This window comes from Athene noctua, chromosome 9, assembly GCF_965140245.1.
Source record: "Athene noctua chromosome 9, bAthNoc1.hap1.1, whole genome shotgun sequence".
NCBI lineage: Eukaryota > Metazoa > Chordata > Aves > Strigiformes > Strigidae > Athene > Athene noctua.
Window position 1 is genome coordinate 1499901 of NC_134045.1, and position 21151 is coordinate 1521051.

The 21151-nt window shown below is 54.1% G+C and overlaps 1 protein-coding gene across 1 annotated transcript in view; it reads right to left on the bottom strand.

The window, feature by feature from the left end:
* LOC141963908 (hydrocephalus-inducing protein homolog) overlaps nucleotides 1-21151 on the bottom strand; it is a 106175-nt gene that overhangs the window by 16633 nt on the left and 68391 nt on the right. The window contains 10 exon segments of the mRNA XM_074913644.1: nucleotides 744-880; nucleotides 1893-2026; nucleotides 2690-2820; nucleotides 3333-3510; nucleotides 5188-5325; nucleotides 6183-6392; nucleotides 7078-7194; nucleotides 9084-9276; nucleotides 19647-19960; nucleotides 20805-20948. Coding sequence (XP_074769745.1) covers nucleotides 744-880; nucleotides 1893-2026; nucleotides 2690-2820; nucleotides 3333-3510; nucleotides 5188-5325; nucleotides 6183-6392; nucleotides 7078-7194; nucleotides 9084-9276; nucleotides 19647-19960; nucleotides 20805-20948 — 1696 coding nt within the window.

Consider the following 21151-nt stretch of genomic DNA (forward strand, 5'->3'; position numbering starts at 1 on the left):
TTTGTACCTGTGGAGAAGACTGCCACTCCTTCTCCCTTGTCACCGCACAAGGAGAAAGGGTTTTCACAGCCAGAATCCAAGACCCACATGGTAAAAAGGAAACATCTCAGTTGAGGAGCTCCAGCCATTCCTTCACTAGGGATCCCAGGAAAGGATGCACAGACCTCTCCAAAGGAGAATTTCCAACTAAGATTCCCCCGTGCCATGGTGCTCTCTGAAAAACGATTTAGAGGAGGCACCTGATCACCCTTCAGACACGGCGAGGCACCGTTTGCTGGTGCTGCAGCCTTACGTCACGGCCTGTTTCGAAGCCTGTTTTGATACAACAGAGGACCTCACAGGCTGTCTCCTCACTAAAGGCTGAACAGAAGTGCTATGGCATGATGAACTTTAAACAAAGCACTTCCAAACCACAAAGGGTCCATCTGTTTGCAACACAAGCTCATGGAGTGCCCATCAGATGATGCTCATGGTAGCCAAGAGCAGAAGATGCTGAGAGGTGACCAAGGTGATCAGCCCACCCAGCCCCGGAAGGGAAGCGTTAGGGCAGGCCCGGGCGGGCCGGGTCTCTGAGTGCTGCTGGCCCGGAGAACTCAGGCTCTAAAGCACCAGGCAGCAGGTCCCAAGGAGGAGAGAGTTACACATACAAGCACTCAAAAAACCTCCCCATGTCCAGTGGCTTAAGCTAAACTGTCAGAGACAGCTCCTTCGAGCCCACGTGAAGGCTCTCCAGCACTGGTTACCTGTGCCATGCAGGACCTGTCTGTCAGCGCAGAAGGACACAGGGAACTGCCCGGTGTTGGTGATCCTCACGACGTGCGTGGGGGTGTTACCGAGAATCACGTACCCAAAGTCCAGGAGGTACTCGGGCAGCTCAGCTCTGAAAGGAGGAGTAAGGACAGTCCTTAAACCACAGCCTGGCTGCATTTCCAAGAGCATGGAAGATGCAAATAAAATATTTCTGGATTCACTGTTGTAAAAACTCAACTCAAGACCATGAAATCCAAGGCCTGACCACCTGGTAATGAGACTTTGGTAAGTCACGAGGAGCATAGGACCTAGGTTTTATCAGCTACCAGTGGGGCCTTAAAATAAAATTAGTTTAAAATGAATTATCATTTATCACAGCTCCTCTGCTACGGGAAGCCACTGTAGGTAAGTCCAGTGGACCTCCACTGGTCTCAGTGAAACTGCTATGCCCCATGTGCAGCCCCAGCCTGAAAGTGCTTCAGGACCTTGTCATGGGATTCGCCTGCACAGGAAATCTTCACTGCTCTGCAACCAGATCTGTCCCCAAAGCAGCACGGACAAATGTAGTAATCAACACCTGCAAGATTCATGGGAGGGGCCTTTCCCAGAGCAATCTCACTCGGCAAAGCACCTACGTGATCTGTTTTGCAGAGCATCTTCCTGAACTGGAGGCTACCGTGCCCATGCCTCCTCATGGAGGAGCAGAGGGAAGATACCAAGGTAAGCCCTGCAGTCCCACCAGCATCCGAGCCACCTGATTTGTCAAGGGTGTGTCAGCCTCTGCGGTTCCCTACTCTTTTTGCTCAGTGTGGTCTGTTAGCCGGAACAAAGATTTGAGTTGCCTCTTTCAGATCTGGTCAGCAGGGACGGTGCTGGTGCTGTCTGGAAGGGCTTGATGCTCTGCACTGGCCCCCTCAGCCCTAAGAGCAGGACCCAGCGCCTGTGGGGAGCTGAGCACCTCCAAAGCTCAGGGTGGCTCTGTGGCAGTGAGGACACTCAGCTGCTCACAGGGAGCACGGCAAAGCCGCCAGGATCAGACCCTTTCTGGAGTCCCCACTACCCCCAGCTCTCAGGAGCAGGGGTGCACTGCTGGGTGTTACCCTCGGGGCACCTGGAGACAGGGTACGGGAGCCCCTACTAACTTGAGAAGCCTCTGACGAGCCCGCTGGTCAAAGGCAGTGGCCTCTGGGGGACCAGAGGTGAGAGCTTTCTGCTGCTCCAGGGCGTGTTCTTCCATCAGCAGCTGCTCCATCTGCATCTGCAGCCCAGGGTCCAGCTGAGGGAAGGAAAGGCAGCGGCTGGTTAGCAACGGTCCTTCCCAAGGCTCCCCCCTGCTCGTGCTGGAGGGGTGATGGGGTCCTTCTGTCTCGCTGCTCAGTGTCTGTGACACCTCCTGCTCTCTCAGTCAGGGCCTCATCTCAAGGGCAACGAACTCCAGCAACTTCGCCTGCCCAGTCACTGTTACAAAAGCTGATCTGGCCAGACAGACAAGCCAGGAACCTTCCAGAGCTCCAAGTCTTTGCCTGCCCCCAGCCAGTGCCAAAGCAGCTTGGACAAGAGCTCTCTTGTAAAGGGAGCCACGATAAAGCTGCTGTCTCTTAGAGATCAGCACTGGCAGCACAGTCCCAGAGCACAGTCAGGCTGCTGCTATTAAGCTCTGTAAACCTGGCAGGGCTTGGGTTGTGAGCAGCAAATCCCCCAGTGATGACCTACATCCCATCACGAAGTGCCATAAATTTCATCACTTGAGCAGGGTCTTCAGGATCTCTCCCTGGGGCAGCCCCGGGGGCACTGCTGAGCTGTGCAGGATCATGGGCAGGTGTGGGCAGGGAGGTCCCAAGTGCCAGCAGGGCCCCGGGAAGCCTGCTGCGGGCTGCAGGGGACCCAGTGACACCGGGGGAGGGTGGCACGCGTCAAACGGGGCAGCAGCCATTCTCACCACGGCGTCCAAGGGATCTGGGGGTGGCTCCGCAGCCACAGCCGCCCCCAGAGCTGCTGCTTCCTCTCTCTGGCCATCTTCTTCTATCTTTTCTATCACCTCCTTGAGGACCTTCTCATATTTTTCATTTCCTGAAGGAAGAAAACATCCACAAATAGAAGCGGGGCACAGAGCCATTCCCCTCAAAGCTGGGAAGCCCCACTCCCCCGACTCTGGCCTCTCCCAGAAACACCCTCCCCAAGCAATGTATGGAAAGTCCATGCTGCTTCTCCTCTATCAACCCTGATGTTCATTCCCACTCATCTTCCTCCCCACATGGGAGCATCTCATCCCCTGCAATGTGCTGCAAATCCAACCCTGCCAAAATCCCTGCCAGCCTGTGCTCAGCTTTCCAGAGCATTTCTGTCTAGCCATCACCTTCCCAGGACTCCGACACATGCTGGAAAGCTCTGCAGGATGGTTCCTGGGGCAAAGCCCATACGGGCTCATCTGCCAGAGCTTCAGGAAGCAACCGGGGGTTGAGTGTTGGTCTGACAGCCCTGAAACCTCCAGGCTTGGTGGAGGCAGTTTGAGCTGCCCTACGGGCATCTGACATGGGGGAGAAACAGGGGCCCCTCCTGGGGAGCAGACAGGCCGTGCTCACCTTTGATGTTCCTGGGCAGGTCCAAGTAGATCCTGGGAAAGCTCCCCTCTCCCTTCACGGAGATTTCTTCGGGCTCCAGGTGACCCACTTGGATCTGGAAAGTCCTGCGGAAGGCTCCAGGCACTCCTGGCAGGTAGTAGACTTTCAGGACTTGCTCCTTGCCAGGTCCAACGTAACCCTGCAGGGTGTGGGAGAAGAGGGAGGGAATGCACCAGAGAGGGTTTGGTGGAGGGATGGCTCAGACGACAGACATGCCGAGAAGAGAAGGCAGGTTCTCGTACATAACAAAGTATCAGACAGCATCACCTTCTAGCTTTCATAGAATCACAGAAGCTGAGGTCTCCTACACCAGGTCCTTCGGAAGGCCCGTAGGGATGCATTCCCCCAGGACAGACCCACAGACCACCCCCTGCTCAGCATGAGCACAGCTCTGCCCCTAATGGTGTTTACCCTCTGCTAGCAAGAGCCAGACTGAAGAAATAAAAGCTCTTTTAGCAGCCACTATACAAAATAAGGGAAGTGCCCACACTCTCGGCATGGCCAGCAGCTCCTGCCACAGCACACCAGCGGTTCCCAGGCTGGTGTTGAAGGGCCTGACCCCTTACAATGATCCAGCCAAACACCTCCTGCCTATGCGGTTACACCGGGGTGCGTGAGCCTATCCAGACTCACGGTGACCTGCAAACATGCATCTCTGGAAAGGCAGGAGCAGAGACTAGGATGAGATCTGGGGAAGGCGTTGCCAGGAAGGGCACCTCCTCTCCGGGCTTCCAGAAAGGCTGCCCCAGCCCCAGGCTAGGCTCACGCCAGCCAGGCTGAGAGCAAATGCAAGCGGACAGCAACACAGCCCTGGGTGACGGGACACAGCCGCAGCTTCCCTCGGCTCGCCCTCTGCACGCTGAGCTGGACCCTCGGCTCCCCGCTCCCCTTCAGGCTGCAGGGAGAAGGTGCTGAGCGGGACAGATCCTGCCACTTGGTGCCCTGAGCCCCTGGTGCAGCGCAGAACACAGCTGCAGCTAAAGCCAGCCCTGCCAAGCTGCCAGCACCGGCGGGGCTGTTAAAGCGACCGACTGCGCGGGGCCAAGCAGAGCTGGGTCTTGGGAAGCTGGCAGGAAGAGGGCATCAGTGTGTCACCCCTTGTAGGAGACAGGCATGAGGAAATGTGAATGCTGTTTGGCTTCCTCTTCCCACTGCAAAAAGGGACTAGACAGGAATGCTGCTCCAGCCCAAAGACAGCCACGCAGGACTGAGAAGTTCGGACGGTGGGATGCTGCAAACTCCTCACTGTTCCAGCCCTGCTCCTGCCTGGCCCCCTCACTGCCCCACAGAGCTCCTGCAGAGCAGCAAAGCTGGGGGAGTGGGGGACCGGCACAGGGGCTGCTACAATTCTGCCAAAGCAGCTTCATGCCCAAGTGAGAGAGGATTTAAGTCCCGCTCAGTGCTGGCAGGGGCCTGGCAGGGTGTGCTACAGGCAGGGACAAGGGCTAAGCCCTGTCCGATCACACAGCCTGGGCACGGTGACCCCCAGGAGAGCCGGCACAGCGCGGCCCCGGTGCCCGCACAGCCGGAGCGCTCAGCAGTTGGGGTCCCCAGAGCCACCAAAGCGCTGGTGCCTCCAGCCAGTGGCTGCTGTGTGATGGCAGGGTCACCCGCTGGCAAAGGCCGTGAAGGGGGGCCGTTAGGACCGCGCTTGCTGGACCACCCCTGCCCCCCAGCAGCAGCTGCTTACAGCCCTGTCTCTCCTGTCTGCTTTTGTGGGTTGCTTTCTTTTTTTTAATTTTGTGTTTTTCCCCCACAACCCCCTCCTGGGCAGCCTGACCCACAGCCAGGGTCCAGGCGCCACCTCCGTACTCACCGTGCTGGGCAGGACCAGGGGCACGCCGGGCAGGGGGCTCTCTGCGGTCCCCACGCCGGGACTTAGCACCACGTAGTTGAAGCCCATCTTCCCTCTGTTCTGCAGGGTGACCTCTGCTTCGGTGACTTTGTTAAACAGCTGAAGAGAGGACAGAGGAGTGGCAAGATGAAGGCACAGGCCTGATACTGGGAACCTCCTTCTGCTTTCACTGGGATGTGTGCAAATGAACTCAACGCAGGAGAAAAGCAGAGGCAGAGGACATACGGGTACTTGAGTCTCCCTGGTTAACCTGGGTAAGCCACCGCCACAGGGCACCCCTTAGCCCTACGCAGGAACAGACACTGATGGTGGCACGCAGAGGGGCAATGCCAACCACAGAGATCAGTCATCAGGAAAGCAAAGAGGAGACAAGCTCTCTGCACCTCATGGTGTGTCATCTCACACCCAGCTGGGACAAAGGAGGTGGCATCAAGACACTGCAGAAGAAAAAGCACCTGTAGTGACAGCAAAATGGGAGACAGGGCCAACAGCTGGAAATATCTGTGGGGTTTTTGACTGAAAAGAAGTGGGGATTATTCTAGGACATTCTCTCCAGCTACAGTGACTGGGAAGCCCAAGTTAACTTCCTCCCTGGTTTATTTTGCTGATTAATCAAGAACATTAAAAGAGAGCCCCTCCTGGGACCTCAGGCTTTAGGAGCGGATCAGCAGATGGACGTCTTGGGGCACGTCCCTCTGGAGATCACCACTGGGACCCTGCCTGCCCCAGGAGGCGGCGTTAGTTACCTTGAGGAGGAGGAATTCCCAGCTGGAGGGGGACGGACATGGTCATCAAAAACCAGCTTGGATGCAGCACATATCACTCCAAGGTTGTACTTCCAAGCCATAGAGCCAACAAAGTAGTTGGGAAGGGGAGAGAGCCCCAGCCCTAGGTGGCAGCAACACGCCGGTGATGGTTTCACGGCAAGGACCTCTGCCAAGAGAAGCGTGCGGTACCTGCAGCCCGCAGTCGATCTCCGTGACGTCTAGGAGGTAGTTGATGAGTGAAGCCTCCCCGCTCAGCGCGATCTCATAGGTCGGGCCTCCTTCCACCCTGCACAGCGCCGTGACGTGGGCGACGATATTTGTGTGGCCAAAGAAGGTGAACATGACCCACTGGCTCTTGCCTGGCTGCAGCACACCGCAAAGCGGCAGGACATCGAAAACCTGGAGGTAGGCGAGGAGAGATCAAGATGTCAAGCATGGAAATTGATGCAGAAGAGCAGCCACGGCTTGGAGCAAAGTACAGACGTGGCTGGAGGGGGCTCTTCCTCAAACACAGGCAAAATCATCCTAATCTCATCCTGTACCCATTCCACTTAGCAGTGGAGGGGCCACGGGAAAAACCTTCTCCCATGCTCCCTCATTAATTAATACACTACATATTAAAAGTAATTTGGGATGTCGCCTGGCAGCAAGAAATTCTCTCCACTGCAGAACTTGCCTTTAAAAGCACCTTTTACTGCCCTAAGCAAAACACAGTATTCAGAGGTGAAAGCTCTCAGAGCTGGGGGGAGGACTCCAGCCCAGCTCATCTGATGTTTTTCACTCTCTCCGATTCGCATGCTGCGCGCTCTCAAGATGCTACAGCAAAAGCTACTGCAGAAATTTCCTGTTGACCACTTGATTAGCAACAAGATGAAGAATGCCCTCCATAGCTGCTGCACAGGTCAGCCCTACGACACGTCCTGCGTGGCCTCTCCAGTGACCGGTTGCTTCAGCAGTGCTGTGCGATGGGCCTGGAGGGACGCGAGGCCACTCTGCGAGCAGCATCGAGGGCCACCAGTGGGGAGGGGAGCTACAGAACTGCTTGCCACACTGGAAACGTGGCACAAGATGGATTCCCACTTACCTCCTCCATTCCCAAGCTGACGGGCTCTGCCTCCACAGACTGCATCAGTCTGTTGATCCCCACCAGGCCCTGTGTCTCCACAGCCCCTTCCAGCTCCTCAGCAGGGGATGGCAGCACCTGCAAAACAAGCACCATGGGCTGCAGCGAGCACCTGGCTGGTCTGGGCGAGAGCACTCTGCTGCAGGCTCCGCCACCTCACCCAGCCAGGAGCAGCTGAGATGGGACCTGGGTGCAAATCAAGTACGGGTATGTCCGTGCCAACCATTGAGTGGGTCCAAGCCCACCCACAGGTGAGACACGGGCTCCGCCTGCGCTTCCTACGCACAAGCGTGCATGGGGAAGCTGAGTGCAGCCAGCCCTCAGTCCTGGCAGAGACCTCAAGGGCATTTTGCACCCTTGTGCCAGACCAGCTTCGCTCACTCCTGCCCAGGGAACGTGCCCAGAACCCCATGCCTCGACAGGTTAGGTTCTTCAGGACAAAAGCAGGAGCACAGCTGCAAGCGAGAAGTATCAAACCAGGAAAATAAGGGCTTGGCACAAGTATCCCATTTCAGAGAGTGCTTAGGTTTCATCTCGCGCACCCATCAGTGCTGGAGAGCTGAGGATCTCCCCCAGGTCACTCTCTTGAATGACACCTTCCTGAAGAAGGTGGCAGAGATATTCTTCTGTCTCCCAGCAGCTGAGAGCTGGTGTTTGACCTCAGCGGTGCCATGTTTCAAAAGGAACCTCATCCCCTATTTAATAAGCGAGGGCTTTGTGAGTGCTTTTGAAGTGTGGCAATACCTGCTTCTTCAGTAACGTGAAGAAGTGCTTTGTGCTGGGGCCTTGGCATCAGCAGAATCTGCAAGAATTTTTATGGGACATCTTTACACCTAATCAGAGGCTACATCTCCCCGGTAGATGAAGCTCAGAATCAGAAGATTCAATGCTCTTTCTCTCGTCTCCACATTTTCAAGCCTAGCAAAGCTTTGCCAATCACCTATTCCCAAAGATTCTAACCCGCATCTTTCCTAGGCCTATGGTCTCCCACCTCCCCAGGGAGGTTATGTGGGTATTGCCTTGACACAGTCACACAAGCAGAAGGGGAAGCTGCAATCCAGGCGTATCCTTTGAAGCCTTTTGGATCCTACTTAGCCACACCTACTGGATTTTCTCTGGTTTGTTTCTGCATACGTTGCAACAAAGCAGGAAATAAAGAAGATTCCACGCTTCTATCCAAAAACATACAGCCACGCTATTCTTTACGTCTACGGGGTATCATTTCTCCTGATCCAGAAAAAATGTGCCGTTATAATGTTAAAATGACCGAAGTTTGGATGTGAGCAGGTGCAACCCCTCTCCTTGACCTTAATGTCAACGCCAGTGCTTTCAGAACTTCCCATGCTTTCTCGCATCCTCTTTTATTGCCCCAGGAGCAGCCTCTGTCCCACACGATGCAGAACAAGGCGCCAGTTCCCACTAGCACGGACGTCAAGCTCCAAAGCACCGAGGTTCACCAGGAAGGTCAGCAGACCAAAGGCCATTTTTCATGCCAGGAGGAAGAGACAATGACCTTGAAAAGTCTCATTTTATCAAAGATGGCTCTGTGGCCATCCCTGCGATACTGCAGGTCTCGGGTGAAGGCAGAGACATAAAAACATGCAGCTCCAGCTGGCGGTGAGAAGGTGGTACCTGGAGATCACAGTACTTGGCACAGCTTGATACAGGAAGGAAACTGGAAGCCTTCACATCATGATGCAGATAAAAGGCTCATTTTACAGTGTAAAAACGAGCTAAAAAACCCCAAACTCAGCATAGGTCTGTAGGATCTCAGTGGGCTTCTCCAAGCAAAACTACCCGATTTCTCCCTCCCCAGAAGCCCCATGTCCAGCCGCTGGCCCTGCTGCCCAGCCCACCCTCAGGGCACACGAGAGCAGGGCAGCTAAAAGGGGGATTGGCACAAGCACGGCTTTTCGGTGGCAAGCTGGGGGAGGCAACGCAAGCGGTAGGTGTACAAGAAAATCTACCTTTGCTTCCAGGGAGTCATCTGCATCTGCTGGCTCTTGGGCAGGATCCCCTGTGGCTCCCAGGGCTTCAGCTGGCTCCTCCACACCTCCATCCCTGCAGCTGCTCCCTGCAGACACCGAGCGCTCCAACCAGGCTCCCTCCTCCTTTGGTGGTTGGGGTTTGGTGAAAAATTTCGGTACCGGAGGGCTGAACCTGGAAAATAACATGACTTTGATTGTGGACCTGCAGTGGGAGGGAGGGAAGCCTGCACGAGCAGCTCCTCGGCAGGATGCGGCCCCCGGCTGGGCACTGGTGGTGTGAATTCAGTAACGGGTCTGAGCCAGCAGCTCCCAAACCAGGATGGAGCAGGTCAGCATACGGGGCTGCCTAGGGATGACGCTGGTGTAGCGGCGGTGCAGGCAGCTGGCAACTGGTTGCAAGGAGAAATGGAAGAGGACACGGGTGAAAGCCTTGTAGGGAGGTAAAAATCACAGCAGGAAAGGAAGAGACACACAGACTGTGCAAAAAGGTGAGCCTGAGACACAAAGGGGCAGATCCGGAGAGCAACAAGCCAGTGCAGAGCCACCAGTGCCCTCCTGAAAGCACCCACAGCTGCAGACTGGGCCTCCCCCACCCAGAGGGCCAAGGCGAGAACTTCTGCAGCTCCACCAGGTGCTAACCCGGAATATTTCCCCTGACACCACTCGCAGCTGCAGGTCAGCACAAGCAAGCAGCAACGCCCGAGGCTTTCTCCAAGCACGTAAGGCAGGAGCAGGGATAGAGCCCGGAGCCTGCTGTGCCCTAACCCCGACAGAGCCCAGCGCCGTGCGGGGCACCCACGGAGCCCGGCACGGGACACCCCACACACGCGGGGCAGCGTGGAAAGACCTGCTGAGCAACTCCGGGCAGAGACACGGCTGAACAGCCCGTTGATCCCTGAGGAGCGCCGAAGCAGCAGCGATCGGTGCTCCGGGGAAGGGAGCTTTGGGCATTTGTAATCAATACACGGCACACGCCGGTGACAAGGCGCAGCTCCCTGCTGTGCCACCGGCATGCCCTGGTTGCGACACAACGGCTCCAGCCGCACCTCGCGCTCAAAGGGCAGCAGCTCTGCTGAAACAAGGCTGTAACCGATGTGGCATGATCACCTCCCCAGCAGCTTCTACACACAAACCATTTGAGGACCAATTTGGCAAATGGTTCAGCAAAGCAGTTCCACAGCTCATCCTACTGACAGAACTGAGTTGATAGTCTGACCAACACGTGTCAGTAGAAAGTGTATGGTTTAACATTTTCAAACAGTCCCAGTGACTCAGACTACATTCCCTGTTTCAAATCGCAGCAGGTGCTCACGGTAACTGTTCATCCTTCCAGTGCCCCATGGAGGGACACGCTGGAACCGTGCCTGCCTGTCACCACGCCTATCTGCAAGTGTTCCCGGGGGCAAACGAGCCCCGTCTTTCACAGCACTGTGGGTGCTTCATTCCCAGCCGGGAACTCAGGGCCTTTAACGACGTGCTCCCAAATGAGTATTTGTCTCTGGCTTTGCAGCTTATCATTAAAGGCTGGTTTCCATTTCTGGATTAGAGGCTCCGCTCCTCACAACCCCCGAGAGATCCCACCTGACTTGTCCTTCCTGCAGCCACATGCAAGAACAAGGCTCTGCCCAGGCGAGCTGCCCCAAGCAGGGACCGATGAGCAGCAGTGCCGTCACCCCCCCCAGCCCCCCTCTGCCTGCTACTGGGACCCCATGGGGGACCCCAAAGGCCACCTCGGCACCGTCCACGTGGAAGAGCAAAGCAGGGCTGGAGGGGACGAAGGCGCGCGCTTGCCCCTGCAGAGCATCGCCCATCTCCAGTCCCGCCAGTGCAACCTTCGCTCCTCTCAGCCGAGGCGCCTTAACAAGTATTGGGGTGCCCTGAGGGGTGACCCACCTGCTCAACACCTCCAGCAGCCACTAACTTGGGCATCTGCCTCAGGATGAAATCAATCCAGCTCATCTGCAACAACGGTGCCTCCGGGCAGCCTGCAGCCGAACGCTGCCTGTCCCTGGTGACAGGGAGATGCCCCCGGCGCAGGGGCAGACACATCCAGGGCCAGGAGCACTCGAAGCCCTCCAGCTACACACCAGTCCATGCACCAGTTCAGCGCATGGCTCTGGCCATTGTCATGGTGATTGTCCCAAAACTGCTAGCTGTGACTCCTCCTAGCCAGGCAATGAAAGCGCGGCTCTCAGAGCTGCTTGTGATAAATACTGCAGGTTAAGAACAGCTCCTGAGGAGAGGTAAACCCCCGAGATGCAAAATCCATGATCACTTACGAAATTACCCTCAGTTGTATAGTATGGCTTGAGGCCACCTCATGGGATCGTGGTGCCTAGACAACAGTATTTTTCACTCTAAAGCAGAAGCCTCTGGGACCTGGTGCTGGGAGATGATGTGATTAGTGAGTCCTGCTGTGGAGAAGCACAAAGCACGGAGAGGGACTTTTTCCAGTGAATGAACAATAAGAAATGTAACATGAAAAGAAAGGGAGGGAGGAACCCAAGGTGCAATAGAAAGCTGACCCCTGGGACAAGAAATCTTCCTGGTGCTGAAGGGGGTTGTCTTCAAAACAGAGAAGAAAGGGGAAGATGCTCAGCATCAGCCCAAGCTTTAGGCAGCTCTTCCCCTCCAGCACCTCCTGGCCAAGGCTGTGAATGCAGGGAGGAAGGCCAGGAGCAGAGAGCAGCTCCTCCACCTGCAGAGAGGACCCATCCCAAACCAGAGGGGCCGAAGGGCTGTGGACATGCCTCCATCAGCACTGTGGAGCTGAGAGACGGAGCCTCCTGACATAAGCAGGTCAGCCTGGAGCTGGAGGGGCTGAAAGCAAGGGGTTAAGCCCTCCAGGTCCATCTCACCCAACCTGGCCACCCCTCAGGTGAGACAAAATGCATCCAGGAGTTAACAGTGGGGATTTAATGGCAGCGAAGGGCAGATTGACACCAGGGGGAGAGGAGTCCTTCCTGCTAAGGCCAGGACAGCCTTGTGTCACCCACTGTCCCCAGCCTCAGAGATGTTGAAAGAAAATATCTCAGACTGTCTCTTGGTTTCTGAGCCTGCTAGGGCCACAGCTTCCCACACCCGCCCCCCAGAATAGAGGAGCTAGAAATCACACTGCTTCTGCAAACTACACGTGAAGATTCACACAGGACGACATGACCCGGCCGCCTGAGGCTGTGCGAGAGCCAGCAACATGAGGACCGTCCCCCCAACCCTGCAGCGCTGCAAGAGGAGTGCCCCAGCTCCCACAGCCCGGCCAGCACCGGGGACAGGAGCCAGAAGCCACCGCCCCTTTGCATGAAATGCAAGAGTTTTAACAGTGCTGAGACTGCTTCCCTAGTGCATGGCACCCACGTGTGGAGCATCCTTGCCCAGGCCCCCAAGGACCACCCGCTGGTGCCCCCACTAGCCACGGCACTGGGTTAAAACGAGCCTCCCAACAAAGCACGAGCTCTTCTCAGCTCATCACAGGGAAAAGCACCCGAGACCGCATGCCCATGAGGCACCCGAACAGCCTACAGGCCCCTACAGTGCACTTTTATTTCTCCTTCAGGCCATCAGATGCATATTAAAAAGGCACTTTGGAGCCAGCTACAGACAGCTCAAGGGTGTTTTCAGCTGAAAACAAAATAATATAATACAGGCGCAAACCAAAAGCCTTCCCAGTGCACCATGTGGGAACACTGGGCTTGAGCTGGGCCAGCTGGCCAGCAGCTGAGGAAGGCAGTGGCGAGGGTTTGCCCTCATCAAGAGTGACTTCTGAACAGCATTTCATCCAAATGGCCCTGAAGCCTATTTCTTTGCTGGGATAAATTCCCCTGCTGAGCTAAGGTTTGCGTATTTACTGAACCACCCACTGAAATCCAGACCAGGCAGCGGAGAGACAGAGAAGAGAAGCAACATTGCTGCGGTGAGACCCGACACCTCCAACTCCTGCCTTGCACTCGCTGCAAGGGATTAAGCTGGATTTGGCATTCATCTAAATCCAGCGAGCAGTCCCACTGTGACCAAGTATTAATTAACTCAAAGTTCATACGCAATTTCAACAGCCACTTACTTATCCAAGTCAAAAACGTGTCAGTTTTGAGAGATGAGGGAGAATTTTGATTTCTTGTTTGAAAGCAGAAATTGTGTGGGAATGGATGCAGCAGAACTGAAGTGTCTCACGTTCCCGGGGCAGCAACCAAAGCTCGCCAGCACCTTGAAGCAGGAACCACAGGATTTGATTTTTGGATGCACAAAATTCCTTGGCTCCTGCTGAAGCCCACAGACCTTGGCCATTCCATCACTTTAGATGAGAAGAGTCAGAGGAGGGCCTGAGGCCCCTCAAGCTCCATGTGACAGGGCTCATGCCTCTCCCAGAGTATTTCCATGAGATGTGGCTGGTCCAGTTTTGCAGGGGAGAGGCACTAAAGCTCCTCAGGCACTTTGGTTCAACCGAAGCTGGACCAGGGCCAGCCACCACTGGCACTGCAGGCACAGCAGCTCTTTGTGGAGATCACCCTGAGGCAGCAGTACTTCCCTCTCTTGACAGGTCACAGCCCTGGAAGAGTCTCCACTGACTTTACTGGAATTATTTTGACTTACACTGCTTTTTACAGATGGTAAAACATGACCCAGTAAGTCCTCTCCTTCCTCATGCTTTGCACGTCAGCCAGGCAATTTATAAGCATCAGGTGAGCTCCTGACTCTCTATCAGATAGAAAAATGCTTCTCAATCAGACTCTGGCCAGAGGTCCCTCTGAACAAATCAGCAGCTCTAACAATAAATGTAACTGTAGTCTTTGTTCAAAATGAAACAAGCCCTGACAGCTGTATTTTGCAGATGCTATTTAAAGTAATCGGCACCCATTACAATTGTACCAGCTGCTTCAAAAATCAGCTCTGCCAACAGACGACTGCATTGACTCCCGTGACTGATAGCAAAGGAGGAGGGATGTGCTCCAGCCGTCTTTGTGGCAGGGATCTGGACACTCACCGTTTCAGGATGCCTTCATGGGGACAAGCGCTAGAGCTCGGAAACACAAAGGCTATGGCTGCAAGGGTTAAGAATACTAGGAAGCAGGGGGGAGCAGAAGTGGTTGAGCATAACCAGCTCCTGGGTGATTAGAAAGGCAAGCAGGAGGCTCCCAGCCCTGGGAAGAGAGAGATTCTCAATGTCCTCTCCTTAGGGAAAGGCTGCAGGAGGCCGAAGCTGGATCTCAACAAGTTTGTGAAAAGGGTGAACAGGACAGTCTGAGGTGGTAGAGGCCAGGCTGGGCGGGCTTGGCAGGCCAGTTTCACCCTAAAGGAAGCCAAAAAGCAGCTCAAGCCTGACCTGGGGCATCCTGGAGGTTGAGGACCAGCAGGTACCTGGGCTCTGCTCAGGCACCCATGTGCTCTGGGTGCCTCGCTGCACCCAACGGCAGTACAAAAAGACCTTGCAACCCCCGGCCAAGCACCCTCCAGAGCACAGGGGCTCACAGCTGCACCACAGGAAAAGCCAACCACGGCCCCTCTGCCCACCAGCTTGCATCACAGTCTCTCCACGGTGCCAAGAGCTGAGCGAGGAAAAGGAGTGAGATACAATGACGGCCCATGTCCTGAAGTCCTCACCTAGAAGGAAATGTCCCCGCTCATCTTGACAGCATCTGCTGAACCCCAGGAGGTGCCTCCACTGGCCCGCACTGGTGCAGGCTGCCCAGCACGCCCGGGGTGGGCAGCAAAGCCACAGCACACCCTCCCAACGGGGCTCTGCAGCGGGTCACCGCGGGGAAAGACAGGAGAAGGTAAAGCAGCAACGATAACTAAGGCAGAAGAAGAAGCAAACCAAAACAAGCTCCAGTTTCATGTACTTCCTAGGATCACATCCCCAGATCACTCAGATGCTGAAGCTCCACCCCGCTGAGTACGCCAGCACCGCCACCCATCCCCTGTCCAGAAGGAGCAGGGCTTGTGGCACCAGCAGAAATCACAGATCTAAGGCTGTGCATGGCTTTCGCCTTGTGTAAAAGGTGAGTTAACGCCACTGCTGAGTTACTAAAGGTCACTCCCACAGCACAACATCATTACCCCCTGCTTTACCAAGAGCAAGGCAGAAATACTCCCAGGAAGCGTGCTCACAGGCCAATGGCCCCACTGAGCTCCTGGGGCCAGGGCAAGGGACGAGCAGACAGGATTGGCCTGGTCCAGGTGACACCGGGACAGCTGGGGACAGCTGTGGGGTGATGGAGGCAAGCGGGTGAGGGAGAGGTGACAGGTCCCACCGAAGAGGAAGCAAGCAAAGCAAGCTCACAGTTGGAAGGGTTTCACACAGACAGAAAGATGACTCTCCTGAGGGCAGAGCAGCTGAAAAGGCGGCATTAATTGAGTCAGGCACTCTCAAAAATGCATGACATGTCACAGCTGGCCCAGAAGGACCCTTGGGGTGCCCAACCCCCCGGGACTCCTGCCTCCTGCTACAAGAAGCGGATGGTGGGAAATAAACCAATCCTTCCGGCACCAGCCTACACCATTAACTCTGGGGTGGGCATCTCTTTGCGCTGCCCCACTCTTTGCAGAGCCCCATTAAATCTCCCTGGGACCTGAAGTCCTCCCCAGGCTGCTGTGCTGTAGAGAGCTGAAGGTTTGCCCTCTCTTTGCCCCTGGCTGCCTCCCTGTCCAAGTCAGGAGACACAGACTGATGGTGATACATCCCCGACATCCCAAAGTCCTCACCTGGGCTGTGTGAACACGGGGTCCATTCTGCCTTAACCCAATTGCTACTTGTTCTCTGAGCTGGCAAAGCAACCCACCTGCTTCTGCGAGCAGCGTGGCAACCTGTCAGAGTTCAAGGATCACCTGGACAATGCTCTTAGTCATATGATTTCGTTTTATGTGGTCCTGCAAGGATCAGGGAGTTGAACTTGGTGATTCTTATGGGTCCCTTCCAACTTGAGATATTCTATGAATCAACGCTCCTGCGCTGCTACAAGGGCAGTAGCAACAGCGGGTCTTCACACTGTGGCTGTTTTCAGGGATGAGGAGATGGATCAGGCGGATAAGAGATGATTTTTTTATAACACGCGCATTTAACAGAGCCTGTCACAGCATGGAGTGGCTCCTAGAGCACATGGAGCTGGTGGCTGTGGCCAAAGAAAACCTTGGCAAAGAAAGCACTGTGGACCAAAACATTGGCTTTAAGCAGGAAAAGTAGCACCCATGGGGCTTCCAAAGCCCAAAACGTACTGCCCCGAGGAGCTGATGGCACCGGGGGGATGAGGAGGGGGTATGCTCTACTGCCACCCATCTGAGACTCCCCAGACCAGGGGCACAGTGGATGGGTGCATTCCGGATGGACAGGCTGCTGCTGCTGCTGCTCCCTCTCCCCTCCGCTGGCTGACAGGGGACTGCTGTCAGATTTGTACCTTGCACTGTTGTTCACTGCCTGCATTTTCCATTTCTTCCTTGTTACAAAAACAACAAAGCAGAAACCCCATCAAATGTAACAGAGAGTTGGGGGTTTCTGGTCAGTAACAAGGCTGAGATGGAAGGAGAGAGAGCGAGGAATGAGAAGTTACTAATGCTGTAGGAAAACCCACTTGGGAGGAGAAAGGCTCCTGGTTGGTTCAAAACACATTGGCCGAGAAAATCCTGGATGGAAAAGAAAGAGTGATTTTCTACATGTTTAGCTCAACAAACCCTTTCCCCAAAGAATCTACTGGCAATTCATTACACTGGATTTGTAGCTAAGAAGTTCCCACTCCCCAGACACGCCAGATCAATACACAGAGGGGGTTGGACAGGTGCCACAGAGGGGCAGAGCTCCCTGCTGATCCATCCTGGCACACGGACTGCTCGGTGTGTGTCAGCTCTGTCCCAGGGAGGAAACGTGTCTTGCATGAAGGGGACAAAGAGGTGATGCAGGAACAGCAATGCTCAAAGTAAATGACAAGGCACGGGTCCTTAATAGAGGATGAAAACTCCAGAGAACAGCGAAGTTTGGCGATGAGGCTTTGGCAGCCTTTGTCACAGGTCTCAAAGAAAATCCTTCTATATCCTTTGAGATTTAATGTCTTCCCTTTGATGGGAAACCCAAACAAAGCTGAGGAGCCAGATACTGCCCTTAGAAAGGGGGACAAATCAGTCTTTCATAAAGAAACCTTTAAGGTAGGAAGTATGATGAAATCTCTGAATTTGACTCCAGACCTACAGTCTCCTGCTGGGTGACTCTGGTGACCCATTCCAACGCCGCAGAAAACATCGTGGTGCAAAGGCTTAACTCAGCTTTGAGCTATCAAAGGCCCAAGGGGTGAGGAGAACGTATTCTCAGTCTGTCTCTAACCACGTAGAGGTCTAGAAGAAGAGTCACCATGAGAGATTGATGGCTCAGCAGTGCCAGAGAAGGGCCATGGGTTGGCGTGAGTTGGGCACGTCCCACCACACAGCAATGGTTGGACTGTGTTGCTTATATGATTGCTCTGCTCAAAGTAGCAGCAGTGATCAAAGGGTAAGTAGGAAAAATAGGTTGAACAATTTGAAGCAAAAAAGATCTAAGCACACAGTCTTGTCCAGGCAGAGGAACATTGTTCTCTCCTGGCCAAAATAAACGTGTGTGTCTGATCGATGGTGGGAGTCTCTGATGATGGGCTCCAGCAAGGTCAGATGGATGGATGGTTAAACTCTATTGATCTCACCTTCATGAGACCTGGTGTTTGATTCCCTTGCTGTCAGACTGGGTGAGTTTGATCTGATAATTTAGAATATTAACAGTTCTTAATGTGGACCAGAAATAATATCTGACATGCTGCCCTTCTGCCAGGCTCTTAATGAGCAACTTGAGGTGTCAATAGCTTGGAGACCATCTTCATTTCCAGCTCTGCCATGGAGAATCACATGGTGTCTGCTGAGGGACCCACAGAAAGTACATTTCTGCTTAATTAACATACAGAGCAGAAAAGGGAGCTGCCACAACATCCCCAGTGCTAACGAGTCAGTGAAGGGGCTATGCCAAGCCCTTCGGAGCAGAGGCTGCTCTCCTGCCAGATGCTCAGGACCCTCAACTGCTACTGACTCAGCAGAGTTGGGTGACCCAGCATCCCCTGGAAGAACAAGCACCTGCAGGCTCAGGTCCAAAGCCAGTTTAGGTGGAGACGGGTCAATTAAAAGCTGAAAGCTGATTCAGCGTTCACATTTCCAAAACCTTAAATTGGTTCTAAAGAAAGAAAAGAGTAAAGATAGACAGGCAACTGGCCAGCAAGTGGCCCCAGAAGAATTAATTCTACACAGGCTTTGCTGTAACGTGCTTGCTTCTCTCTTATTATAAACTATATGCATTGGTCTATCATCAAAATTAGATTTTCATTCTAGCTTGCAATTAAACCCTAATCTAATTTAGCAGGAGATGACAGGGGCCTCCAGGCTGGGCTTACAGCTCTGCTCCTCCTTCCCTGCCCACCTCCCTCCACCTGCTTCTGTGGGCTTTCCTCTGCATTTTAGGGTCTGTTCTGGTAGGTGCCATGCATCAAGAAGGGCCACACTAAAGACTGGTTGTTACTCGGTAAGATCCGGCTGTGAACAGGCTACCCCCGTGCCCAGGTCTTCTCCCCCAAGCTCTCCTCATCGCCACAGCTAATCTCCAGTTCCCAGTAGGTTGTCTCCTCTGAGCCAGATCCCAATTCTCTAAACAAACCTGATTATTGATGATCTCTATTATTTGTAATGGCAGCACTTCAACACACAATGGTTAACTTTGCTGGGTTTCCTAGGGCGTTATGGAAAAAACATTTGCTACTGTAATTAAAACTGCCCAGACTAGACTTTTGACTAAGCAGAGAGGCCACAGCGGGAGGAACTGCTAGAGATGTGTTTATAAATGTGCTCCAGCACAACTGCAAGATTGCTCTTGGGCTTGTAAACCACAGCCCAGCGCTGGCTGGCCCTGCTTCCCAGGACGTTCAGACAAGTGCTCCCACCAACGCCTACAGCTGCACCCACAGCTGCAGCAGAACCTGCCCTTTCCCTGTAAGACACTAAATGGCTGTTTGGGGAATGTGATGGTGCAGTTTAACGATGAAAACTCACTTCACCAGTGTGGTGTTCGCCTCAGGCCACAAAGGTCTGAGAAAGCAGCTTTCCAACACCAGCCTTCCTTCCCAGGGGAACCAGTATGGGGGCTACAGTAAAGCAGCAGCAAGAGACTGTGTAGGTTCTTAGTGTAAAATGACAACACATAGGGTTGGCAGGGAAGAAAAATCATACATCTGCTTGTCCCAGTGCCTAGGTATGGGTTTGTAGCTCCAGAAATAAAGCAGGACTCTAGGTTATGGACAATGCAGGAAGTGTTGGTAGCATCTCACAGCCCCAGCTTGGCTGGAGAACGTTGTCTCCTTCCCAGCGTCAGACTGGTGGAGATCACTTATTCCCTGAGCACCTAAGCCCGACCACGGCTGGGAGGTGTTACTCCCCCAGGGAAAGGTGAAAGCAATTTGTCACACCACAAGGAAACAGCCTTGGTCTTTGCAAAGCACAAACAGGACACAAGGAAGGAGAAGAGCTTCAAGGAGAGAGCAAAGGGGCACATACCTCATCTGGCTCACGCGGCTGTCCATCAGGAAGGACCAGTTGTACTGGACAAGAAGCGGGCTGCAGTTGGTCATCTCGATGTAACGCACATCTTTGGTGTCATTCAAGATGCAGCCAAAGTCCAGGGCCGTGGGCTGGATATGGAGATTTGGGAAGCAGACTTCTCCCCGAACGGTGACCTGCTCCTCATGAGGATGCTCCAGAAACTGTATCTTCAGAACCTTCTCCACTACCCGGCTACACAAATCCTCTTTATAAGCAGGGTTAAATCTGATGGAGAGAAGAAGTTCCTCCCCTATCTCCAGCTTCATGGGCTGCAAGGAAATGAAGAGTATTAATCACCAGTGTGATGAAGTCCCAAGGTCTGGAAGCACGAAACGTGGAAATGTTCAATGTGTGACCCCAGCGTAGGCTTCTCAGTTCATCCTGTGTTTTCTTCACAGTGTGTGCCTGACTGCAAGCCCCACCACGCTCTGTCTGAGACTATCTCAGGCCCATGTCCCTGTGCTCTGCATCAATACACGAGGAAAATAAATATTCTACTGCTGAATTCGGGACCCCCAGGAGCGATGTGCTAAATACACACTAAATCAGCATTTGGCACACCAGGGCCTTTTGCCCCAGCTCTAGAGGAACTGCTTTTCCCTCCCAGCACAAGCAGCATGGCACTGCAGCCTCGCCCTTGCAGGGGCTAGTCACTGGCACAGCACAGAAGCAGTGGCCGTGCCTACAACGTTTAACAGAGCCCATGTCCAGCCCCTTCCTCCAACAACAGGGCAGGGGCCAGGCAGCGGCTGGAGGAGCCTCCTCAGCCTTCCTGGAGGCAGGGCTGCCCCTGAGGAAAGCCAGCTGCTCTGGAGGGTATCTGAGAATGGCTGCTGGAGAGCTCAGTGACTTCCAAGAGACACCGTTATACACGGCTTGCCCAGGCCTAGCTGCCTGCTCCCCTCTCCTCACGTCTTAGAGCCAGGATGTATTTCCCCAGTTCAGATGATATTTCGTTTCCTTCAGCAGCTTGCTTCAAATCTGACTTAGTTCAGGCCAGTCTACTGCTGAGTCTAAAGAATAAACTTCTCTGCTAGAGGACCTCCCAACAGAAACGTACCACCACACCCCCCCTCTTCAAACCCCACAGCGGGAGGGCCCACGGCTGCTCACCTGAGCGTCTGCAGAGAGGGGCTGCCGCTCCGCGTCACAGATTAAGAAGGGCTGCTCTAAGGCCAGGACGACGCTGAGTGGCAGGGCGGAGGCGTTTCTTAAAGAAAGAGGCTGGTGCTGCAGAGTTAGGACATCACCAGGTTGCTACAGAAACAGGACACAAGGGGAAAAAACAACATGAAGTAGCCACGAAACTCCTTCCCTTTCTGATGCATTTCAAGTTTTTCAACCCCAGAAGTGCATACACCTCTATTCACTATTTTTGTTAGTTTCTATCCTTCTAGGTGGTTTTTCTCTAAGTATATCAGATCCTTTCATGTTTAGAAACCACAGCATCCCCCGGGGAC